Raw genomic sequence first — 11,199 nt, 5'->3', positions numbered from 1 at the left:
GCTGACTAGCCTTGGGTAGCCAAGAGCCACAGCCTCCTTAACACTAGGAAATATATTTAAGTTTTGCAGAAGAAGCCCAATTATTCCAGGAACTGATTCCAGGCATGTATAGCCTATAAATTCTCTGTGTGCTCCTGGGCAAAAAAAAAAACAACAACAAAAAAACAAAGACTACTATAAAGGCATCTCAAACCTTGTGGGTGAGGGAATGGGGAGCAGGAATTGGCCCTACTTCTCTGGAGGACAACTGCCAGTTGTATAAAAATTTTACATACTCTTAGATCTAGAATTATACTCATTGCAATTTATCCCACAGATATATTCACATTTATGCACTCAAGGACTACAACAACGATGGCAAGCAAAGGACTGGAAACTTTCTATATGCTAATGGATAAGGGACAAATTGATGGCCCTTGCAGTGGAGTACTATACAGCCTTACAAAAGAAGGATCAAGCTCTTTATGTTTGGACATGAGTCAATCTCTCAGCTGTTACAAGTTGGGGAAAATTCTACTGCAAGACAGTGTGTGTGCTTGCATATGCATGTTTTTTTCTTAAAAAAAATGGGTAAAGAGAGACCTTTACTTTTCAATCTTGAATATACAATTTTCTGCTAATTGACATTTTCTCTCAAGACATGACTCTTTTTTATTTAAATGTTATTTTTCCTAGCACAAACTAACCCAAACCAACAAAACTATTAAGTAAGTGAAAAACACACGGACGTGAGCAAATACTGAATTACGGCAATAATCTCTACGGTTTATTGAGTGCCCCTGTGCCTAGAATTTCATATGCTCTAATCCAATGACTGGAGAAGGGAATGGCAACCCACTCCAGGACTCTTGCCTGGAAAATTCCATGGACTGAGAAGCCTGATAGGCTACAGTCCATGGGGTCGCAAAGAGTCGGACACGACTGAGCAATTTCACTTTCACATAGCAAATTTATAAAGTAGATATGTGTATCTCCATTTCACAGGTGAGGAAACTGACGTTTGGGGAGATGAAACGACACAGCTAGTAGTTGACAGAGAGAGGATTCGAACCCAAATTATGGAATCCCTAAGGTCACGCGGTGTTTTTTAGCCGTCCTTCGCCGTCTACCTCCAGGAGAGAAGAGCACTTTCTAGACGTCCAGACCCACGCGGCGCAGCGCCCCAGCCCGACGCGCCCGCGGTCCCGGCGCGCACGGGGCTCCACGCTCGGGGAGTGCGCGCGCACGCAGCGGCGCGGGCCCGGCGACGGCTGAGGCAGCGACGTCACAGCCCGAGTTTTCCTTTTCGGGAGTCCCCGGCACACATCCTGTGTCCATGTTTGGGCATTTACGTCACGGCGGCAGGGCCGGGGCCTCCCGAAATGGCAGTGGCCCGGGGAGTCGGAAGCCCTGAGCCAGCGCCGCCGCTGCTATATAAGTGGGGGGGCCGCGGGTTGGGGGAGCCCGGTTGCGCTTTGGAGAGACGAGGAACTGCCACCTCCCAGCGCTAGGGCGCTTCAGCCACCCCTTCCCAACCCCTTCCCAGAGGTGAGAGCCAGGAGTCCGAGCATCTAGGTCTGTGAGGTGCGGGCGCCCCGACTGTCGGCTCCTCGCCATTCGCGCGCCCCCAAGCCCAGCGGGCGAGGCCACGGGAGCCCCGCCGCCGCCGCCGCCGCCGAGCCATGCTCCACCTTAGCGAGTTTTCCGGCCCCGACGCGCTCCTAGTAAAGTCTACCGAGGGCTGTTGCTCTGAACCCAGTACCGACCTGACCCGGCTGCCCTCCAGGGACCCACCCGCAGCCACCGGCTATCCGGCAGGTAAGGAGCGAGGCCAGGGGTGCTCAGACGGCGGCGCACCGCGGGGACGCAAGGTGCCTGAGAACAGGCAGGGATGGGGACGCTCGAGCGGTAGGGATAGGGGCGGAAGGAGATTCGGGGTCTTGTGGTGCGCACCCCCAGTCCCACCCACACCAGGCCTCCAGCGCCTCCGCAGGAACCTGTGCGTGTATGGAGGCGTCCTTTTGCTTTTGCACGTGTGTTTTGTGTGTGCATGTTTGTATGTGTGTCTTGGGGCGTATGCCGGCTCCTGCTGGATCGGAATGTGCAAAAGGCACTTTGCGTGTGTCAGCGAGCACCGAGGGCTTCTTGGGTAGGGGCTGCGGGCTCCGAGGCTCCCGCTTTGATGTGCGCGGAGCTGATTCCTGCTCCCTCCTCAGCAGGTGATTTCTTGAGCTGGGCCTTGAGCAGCTGTGGCGCCGGGGAGTACTTAACCGACTCCTGCCTCCTGGAGGGGCCTGCGCCCACGTCTCCCCCTGGCCTCGGCTACAGTGGTAGCTTCTTCATCCAGGCAGTACCCGAACACCCGCACGATCCAGAAGCACTCTTCAACCTCATGTCGGGCATCCTAGGCCTGACACCTTTCCCCGGCGCTGAGGCGGCAGCATCCCGGTCTCCTCTGGACGCCTCTTTTCCCGCAGGCTCCGACGCCTTGCTGCCAGGTCCGCCAGACCTTTTCTCCCCGGATCCGGGCGCTGCTGCTTTCCCAGAGGCGTTCTGGGAGGCCTCGCCCTCGGCAGGCGCCCCCTCGCAGTGTCTGTATGAGCCTCATCTCTCCCCACCCGACGTCAAGCCAGGTCTCCGGGCTCCTCCGGCGTCCCCTGCGCTGGACACTGCCTCGGCCTTCAAAGGTCCGTACTCTCCATGGGAGCTGCTCTCAGCCGGGGCTCCAGGGAGCTGTGGGTCACAAGGAGGCTACCAGGCCGCCCCGGAGGCCCGTTTCCCCCCGATGGGGGCCAAGATTGAAGACCTGCTGTCCATCAGCTGTCCCGCGGAGCTGCCGGGTGGCCCTGCCAGCAGACTTTACACCATGGGGACCTACGATGCTTTCCCGCTGGCCCCGGGTGACTTAGGAGAAGGAGCCGAGAGCCTCCCGGGGCTCCTGACCCCTCCTAGCGGGGAGGGAGGGAGTAGCGGCGAAGGCGGAGAGTTTCTAGATGGTACGCAGCCTGAGCTTTCCCCGCTGGGCCTTCGCAGCGCCGCAGCGGACTTCCCGAAACCTCTAGTGGCTGACATCCCCGGGAGCAGCGCCGTGCCCGAACCTCCTGTACCGCCGCCGGCCCCATTCCCCCCAGCCAAGGCGCGGCGCAAGGGGCGCCGGGGCGGCAAGTGCAGCGCCCGCTGCTTCTGCCCTCGGCCGCATGCAAAAGCGTTTGCTTGCCCGGTGGAGAGCTGTGTGCGCAGTTTCGCGCGCTCCGACGAGCTCAACCGCCACCTGCGCATCCACACGGGCCACAAGCCCTTCCAGTGCCGCATCTGCCTTCGCAACTTCAGCCGCAGCGACCACCTTACTACACACGTGCGCACGCACACAGGCGAGAAGCCCTTTGCCTGCGACGTGTGCGGCCGCCGCTTCGCGCGCAGCGATGAGAAGAAACGGCACAGCAAGGTGCACCTCAAGCAGAAGGCGCGCGCCGAGGAGCGGCTCAAGGGCCTTGGCTTTTATTCGTTGGGCCTCTCCTTCGCAGCCCTGTGAGGGTGAAATGGGTTTGTAGATTGGGGCGCCGCAATCTGGCGCGCAAGAGAAAACCTGCCCCCACCCTCCGCGCTCTTCCCCACTCCTCTGCCCACTTTTTCCGGCACGCCCTAGGGCGGGACTCTGGTCCGGCTTCTAGTTCCCTTGAAGCGCCCGCCGCACACACCCTGTTCAGCACCAGCTCCACGGACAGCTCCCGTGGTCTAGGCGCTGATTTTGAGTCAGCTGCGCTTTGGAGGGAAGTTCTCTTGGGCCACCCCACTGAGTAGGCACTTACTTGGAACTTAAAACACTCTTTGTAACTGGCGCACGCCCCACGCCCCCTCGAAGACCCCCAGAGCCAGGCTGGGGTAGCGCCGAGCTGGTCTCGTGCGGGATTTTGTACAGCAATGTCGTTTTCAGCGGCCATTGGTTGTAACATTTTGCTTTGGGGTTATTTCCTTTTTGTTGTTAATTTTTGTAAAGCAGACGCTACTCTCAAGCAGTTGACAGAACTGTTTATTTTTGCAATTAAAATTATTGTGCTAAAAGCTTACTGAATCTGCCATCCAAGCTCCTGACCATCCCCCACCCCATGAAGATGTGTGCCAGGAAAGAAAGGAGATGTCATGCTCATGGAGTCATTACACACCTACGATCAGGCACAATGGCATGTGATAGGCATTCAATAAATGTGTACTGCATTAACGAATGGATTTAATCACAGCTGACCTAAGGGTTCAAGGTGTTTCTGGAACTTGAGAGTCGTTGAGAGGCTTAGGCATTAAACATTGTGCGTATATTATCCTCCTTAATCTTTGCAATCTTGAGTGCAGCATAAGGAAGCAAAGTATGTAACTTTCTGGGTAACTCAGACAGGGTCAAACTCAGATCTGTCTGGTTCCAAAGCCAATGCTTTTTTCCCAGCTCCAGTATGGCGGCACCTCAGCTTAAAATCACTGTTTGGAAAGGCATCTTAGCAAGAGGTGAAATAGATTTGGCAGCTAGAGGGAGCTCCAGGCAGTAGCAACAGCAGCAAAAGACTGCAGTATTTCAGTGCTGCTTGTGAACGCCCAGAGTGTTGGTTATAACAGCCAGTGCGTTTGCATCTGTATAAGAATGACATGCTGTCAGGGCCAGAAGGGACTCAGCATTCAGCTAGACCACTGATGAGAAGAGCCAAGCCCAGTAAGGAGAGGATGTTTGTCAGAGGCTCACAGTCACATTGGTTGCTTTTCCCATAGCAGTCCATTTACCACCTAGTCATGCAATGACCACAGCTCCTTTTCCCTAACTCTCCTTCCAGGTGAACATCTGTGGCTTTGGTGGGGGAGAGGGGAGGGCAGAAGCAGGGAGTGGAGCTAGGAGGAGGGTGAGGAAAGTATGATCCTGTGATGGGGAAGGTGGGTAGTGGGTGAATCTCGGCCCTCCCTTTCTCCCTAAATTCCCAACCCAAAAGCTTTTACTTTTCCTGGCCATCTTGAGTAGCTGCTGGAGTATTAAAAGCCTGCTGTGCACCCCATCTCTCCTCCCTGATAGCTCCTCTCTGCTACGGAAAGGATAGAGCCTGTCTGAGGACTTCATTCTTTTCTGAGCTGAGCTATTCCTGAATTAAGAGAGTCCTACAGCCCTAAGATGCCAGATCAACCCAGCTTTTGATCCTTTGGCCACTTCATTCCTTCACTAACTCAGATGTGCTCACCCTCCACCCCCACACTCCGGCTGACAAGAGACAAAATTATCAAGTCACTGAATTCTACCCATTTTTCTCCCAAAGTGCTAAGTGCTTTCATGTGGTTGGGTACCTTGTATCGAATAAACCAGTCTGTGGTAAAGGATTCACTGCTCCCTCCTCTAGGAGGGGTTTCCCTGGCTTAGACAGTCAAGAATCTGCCTGCAATACAGGAGACCCAGGTTCAAACCCTGGGTTAGGAAGATCCCCTGGAGGAGGAAATGGCTACCCACTCCAGTATTCTTGCCTGGAGAATCCCATGGACAGGGGAGCCTGGCGGGTTCGACAGAGTTGGACATAACTGAGCGACTAACAGTTCTAGGAGAGTCAGCACTTTAATAGAGTAGCCTATAGAGAGCAATGTTTAGCCCTGTAGTGAGTCTCAAATGGTGGAGCATCAGGCACTGTAACAGGGAAGTGGTAGATCCCTGGAGACATAACATGATGATGACTCTCATTATCTTACTATTTAAGGGACCACACCTTTCACTTTATAGGCATAGACCACCTGACTATACTTCCCATGCAGAGTAGGGTAAGAAAGAGCATAAAGACCCCGATTTCAAGCAACTGGTTTCAAACTACACAACCTGAACAAGTAAGAAGGGCAGAAGGCGAGTGGTATCTGACCACCCCTCCCCTGTCCCCTTCAGTAGCACTCCATCACGTACTGTCAGCTCCATTGTGTCCCTCCTTGTCCTCACACCCACCTAGGCTCAAAGTCACTGATAAGGAAATTGCACCCCAAAGAAGTGACTTAGTAGTGGTGCTCGTACCAGGGCCCAGCCTGGGTTCTAGAACTCCCAGCTAAGAAGGCCCTCCTATTTATTCCCAAGAGAAGCTGCTCCATTTACTGGAATTTCCCCTAGGGATTTTGAGGGAAACGAATAATAGGCCAGAGATGGAAAGAATTAAGTGAAACACTCAGAAAATTGTCCCAAACCAGGACCCAAACACAATCAGGGACAAATAACTCATTTTCCTTACTTGCTCCTATTTTTAATTTAGTCCTCAAAAATGTGGGTGTTTTCCCAGACTTAGTTCTGAGACCCTCATTCCCCATTTCAACACTCTCCTTGGAGAGCATGTTAATTCCTAGGCTTTCAGCTATCTGCTACACAGATGACATCTAAGCCAGCCAGCCCTCATCTCTACTCCAGCTGAAGCCCATGACTCTGAATAATGAACATCTCCATATGGGGATGTTATATGGGGATGCTTACCACCGTTTCAAATACAATCTGTCTAAAACCAAATCATCCTTTTGTATACCCAGTGTATGCTAATAGAGACCACCATTTGTTTGGTTCTCAAAATCACCTAAATAACTACAATTCTGTGGGATTCATTTTTTACCCCTCTCTCCCCCACATCCAGGCTGTCAACTCAGACTTCCTGGATCTTACTGAAGTTCAAAAGGGTCTTACACACTCTAATTCATGGTACATTGCTTCCTTTTATGTACTGTCATTTTTAGCTTGTGAGATCATCTTAAGTGGGGATTTACCTGGTCAGTAATATTCTGTAGCTTGGGTTGAGGGTATGTTTCTCCTGAGCAGTTTTGTGCTTGCTTCTGCCGGGCATTCCAGGAATATCAACTGATGAAGGCCAATCTTTATGTTAATTTCTTGGCTTGGGGTTCTTATATTATGCAGGTGTTGTGAGTTCAAACTCTAACTCAGGTAGTTACAGCTTCTCAGAGGCAACTCCCCTTCTCCACCCAGGGCCCAGGTCAGGACAGACAAGCAATATGGGAAGGTCTTCCTTCTCCATACCTCCACAGCACATTTTGTTCTCTCATCTGTTGGTCTCAGCTCCCTTGTTCTGGTCCAAGTAGATTTTCTTCCCTTTCTTGCAAGGTCAGTTGAGCATTTCAGATGTCTGTTATGTCTTGTGAATCAGTCCCTGCATTCTTTAGCAGGAGGGACTTGGGTTTATTCCACAATATTGCTGAAAACTGAAGCCAGAAAATACAGATTCCTCTATTAAAATATCCTCTCCCCATTTATCCTCTCCGTGCCTATTGCCAACACCTGAGTCCATGCCACCCCCTCCACATATACAGACACCTTGGCTACGACAATCACATAATAATTGGAAGGATCTTACAAGAACATCCTGACTGACCCCTCATTGTACAGAGTAGGAAATTGAGGTCCCAGAAGTTTGGGGATTTTCTTAAGAGCACACAGATGATGAGAGACTGAAGTGGACCTTGAATCTGGGCTTTCCAGGGCCAAGACCAGCCCATTTCCATATATCCATTTGTTTCACAAATATCACTGAGTGCCTACCATATGTTGGGCCTGTGGTTACCAATTTTTTTCCTTTCCAGTGCACCTGAAGAATTTGACACATGTACACATCAGTAACAAAGCCTCACTTAAATCCTGGCTCTCATCTTGGAAAGACAGGGAAGAGTAATAAGAATCTTGATGATTCTTATTCATGGGACATGGGGGAGAGTCTGACAAAGCAACTGAGAGTGCTACTTCCTCCCTCTTCACCCCGACCTCTGGCCTTGTTTGAAACAAGCTTGTACTAGACCAGACCGCTTCCTGTGGTCCCTCTGCCTCCATTCTCTCTCCTTCCATTTCACACTGCACACCACTACTGATGTAATAGTGTTTTATTCCAAACTGACCACAGCTTCCAGCTTCCTACAAAAAATACACTGCAGTTAAAGCCCTCCGTATCTGATCCAAACTTATTGTCCATCCTCTTCTGTCATCTCTCCCTTCGCTCTGTCCTCTCTCCTCCACCCACATGAATCCTCCCACCAAATCCTCCAACCACTAAGCTTCTTCAAGGCCAGAGACCTTGTCTGATCCACATGTGCGGCTACTGTATCACTAGGCCTTCTGCCTGGTACACCTTAAGTGCCTAATTATTGTGCTGATTGATTGGCCCAAAACAAAAAGGCCTAAAGGCCTAAAAGGAGAAGAGGAAAAGAGAAGGGGCCGAGGAAGGAAGGAAGGTGGTTGGAGAGCATGAAACTGGGAAAGGGTCAGGAGGGAGATGGGAAGAAGCGAGACTGAGGCCCTGAGCCAAGCCCAGGGGCTCCATAAGTAGGGCATACTTCTGGCTGGTTTGTGCCCGTCCAGTTCTTCCCGAGCCCATGATGCTCTGCCTCAGCTTTGGGTCCCCAGGTGTGTCTGTTATTCAGCTCGCTCTCTCCCTTTTGGTTTTTCTGGCCCACATGGAGTGGGATTCAGTTTAACATTTTTAGCACTGTGGTTCCCATAACAACCAAGCAGGAACTGTTGTCCATAGAATGTAGCCTGGGCACACATGCACATATACTCATGCACGTGTGTGTACATGCACACCTGAATACACACTTAGTACATGTATGCCTGCTTACATACACATGTGCATTTACTCACATACACATTCATATGTACAAACACCCCCCATGTACACATGCATACATTCTCACATTCGTGCGCTCCCTCTCACACATGCATACGTGTGCATCTGCACAGATATACACCCGTGTGCATATGCATATATACATGCATTCACAAAAACACATGTATGTACACAGGCATGCCCTAAATTGGTTTTACAGATTCAGAGGAAGCACAGAGTGAGAACAAACATCACTAGAACAAAAAACATATGAATATTTTTGGCAGTCTACAAAAGCAGGTGAATTTAGAGAATCTTCATTTTGGCAGCAGAAGGTTCAATGGGCTTAATACAGCCAAGGGGTGTCAGGGGGGCACTATATTCAAGCACAGACCTTAGAATTTAATGACTTGAGTCCAGATCCTGACTGTTCCCTTTTTTGAGCTCTGAACTCTAGCTTCCCAATCTGTAAAGTGGGTATAATAATGCCTACTCAGTAGGCCTGACATTTGAGTAATATATACAAAAATGATGTGAAATGCCCAGCATTTGGGTGGGCTTCCCTGGTAGCTCAGTGGTAAGGAACCCACCTGCAAAGCAGGAAATGCAGGAGACTCACATTCAGTCCTTGGGTTGGGAAGATCCCCTGGAGGAGGACATGGCAACCCACTCCAGTATTCTTGCTTGCAGAATCCCATGGACATAGGTGCCTGGCAGGCCACAGTCCTTAGGGTCACAAAGAGTCAGACACGACAAGTGACTGAGTATGCAGCATTTGGTTAATAGCTGTTATAACAAGTCTTAAGTGATTTCTTATTTGCTCAATCTAAGAAGATTTTCTCAAGGAGGAAAGAAATTCAGGAGCTAAGGGAAGGAAAAGAAGATGTGGGGAAGGAGGGGAGTTTGAACTGACTGGCCTGGGTCCTTACTAAATTTGCCTTTCTTCAGAAGCTACCTGACAGCTCCACAAATTATCCTGTTGCTGTTTAGTTGCTTCAGTGGTGTCCAACTCTTTGTGACCCCATGGACTATAGCCTGCCAGGCTCCTCTGTCCATGGGATTTCCCAGAATATTGGAAATTTGAATGGGTTTCCAGTATTCAGATTATATAAGAATGGGTTCGGAGAAGGCAATGGCAACCCACTCCAGTACTCTTGCCTGGAAAATGCCATGGATGGAGGAGCTTGGTAGGCTGCAGTCCATGGGGTCGCTAAGAGTCGGGCACGACTGAGCGACCTCCCTTTCACTTTTCACTTTCCTGCATTGGAGAAGGAAATGGCAACCCACTCCAGTGTTCTTGCCTGGAGAATCCCGGGGACGGCGGAGCCTGGTGGGCTGCCGTCTATGGGATCGCACAGATTGGACACGACTGAAGCGACTTAGCAGCAGCAGCAGCAAGAATGGGTATATAAGAATACTGGAATGGGTTGTCATTTCCTTCTCTAGGGGACCTTCCTCACCCAGGGATTGAACCTGTATCTACTGCATTGCCGACAGATTCTTTGCCGCTGAGCCATCACGGAAGCCCACAAACTATCCTTCCAGATACTAAATGCCCAGTGACCCTGCCTTAGCAGGAAAAGGATGGGGTCAAGGAGAGTCCCCATCAGCCTCATTTACTGGAGAATCCTGGGATTATGCTGGATTTCTGTTCTGCTGCTGCGAGAAGACCCCTCATGGTCTTGGCCCTCAACTTTGCCCAAGACAGTTTCTTTGCCTTTGTGCAAGCACTACCCCTAGTCTGAAATGCCGCCTTCTTTTCTCATCCATCCAAAGCTCAGTTCATCTCATCCTTGGGATTAGTAGCCCAAACACCCTATCTGATTTTACCCACTGCAGTCCTATAAACTTCCTCCAAGCTTGGACAGTCAGATTGTTCCTGCTGTATCGCTGGATGGGCCTCAAGTCAAGGGTGGGCCCTCTAGGTGCTCAAGTTCCATAGAGCCAGGCTTCTCCCCTAACCAAGTTTGAGATGGGAGTGGGTGGGAAGGAACCAGGGGTCTCCTGTCCCTTTCTTCCCCCTCCAGGTCCCGAATAGGATTTGTGACGGGGACATGTGCTCCTAGACGGCACCCTCAAGGGCAAGATTGGATCCCGGGAACTGGTGGAGTCTGGCCAAAGACTCTCCTAGTTCCTCTGGGTCGCTGGGGATGCCCAGAGGGGATGGGCTCAGGCAGTCTCCTCGAAGGCTGTGACCCGAGGTCGCTGAGTGCACACCCCAGGCTCGCATCCCAGGCGGCTGCGTAGGGCCGGCGGCGCAGATCTCAGTAGCGCAGCATGCCGGCCCTCTTCCCGACCCACAGAATGCCGCACCCCAGGATTTGCCCCGGGGGGGAGCAGGCCCAAACCGGACTGGTAGGGTTAGGGCGGAGAGGTTCGGATTAAAGGTGGGCAGCAGAAGTCACAACCGGAGGTGCCTGGGGCAGGGGGAGTGCACTGGGCGGTGCCGCGAGCGAGGAGGACAGGGAGCCAAGGGGGGCTCGGCCGGAGAGGCCCGGGCACCCCCAGGGCGGCGCCGCGGACCCCGCCCCCACCGAAGCCACCTTCAGCGGAAAACGTGGGGTCCCGGCGCAGCCGCTTCTGGCGGCATCTGCCGCTCCCCAGCTCGCAGGAGAGCCCGCCCCGG

At 52.0% G+C, this 11,199-nt stretch overlaps 1 protein-coding gene across 2 annotated transcripts; it reads left to right on the top strand.

Annotated features, from left to right (window-relative positions):
* Positions 1 to 1,438: 1,438 nt before the first annotated feature.
* Positions 1,439 to 4,198, top strand: EGR4 (early growth response 4). 2 transcript variants are annotated; one of them, XM_042246347.2, is made up of 2 exons: positions 1,439 to 1,797; positions 2,199 to 4,198. In XM_042246347.2, exons 1-2 carry the CDS (start codon positions 1,662 to 1,664, stop codon positions 3,509 to 3,511), a joined length of 1,449 nt encoding a protein of 482 aa, XP_042102281.1. In that variant the 5' UTR covers positions 1,439 to 1,661; the 3' UTR covers positions 3,512 to 4,198. The 2 variants fall into 2 exon arrangements, with proteins under 2 accessions (XP_042102281.1, XP_004006125.2); XM_004006076.6 differs by having other exon boundaries at positions 2,196 to 4,198.
* The last annotated feature ends 7,001 nt before the right edge of the window (positions 4,199 to 11,199 follow it).

This window comes from Ovis aries, chromosome 3, assembly GCF_016772045.2.
Source record: "Ovis aries strain OAR_USU_Benz2616 breed Rambouillet chromosome 3, ARS-UI_Ramb_v3.0, whole genome shotgun sequence".
Taxonomy (NCBI): domain Eukaryota; kingdom Metazoa; phylum Chordata; class Mammalia; order Artiodactyla; family Bovidae; genus Ovis; species Ovis aries.
Note: the sequence above shows the minus strand (reverse complement) of the source record. Positions and strands in the feature narration are given on the sequence as shown.

Excerpts from the sequence above, each read along its gene's own strand:
- EGR4 (XM_004006076.6), top strand. The coding sequence starts at position 1,662 with ATGCTCCACCTTAGCGAGTTTTCCGGCCCCGACGCGCTCCTAGTAAAG. Across the intron at positions 1,798-2,195 it reads AGCCACCGGCTATCCGGCAG|CAGGTGATTTCTTGAGCTGG; the intron begins GTAAGGAGCGAG and ends CTCCCTCCTCAG.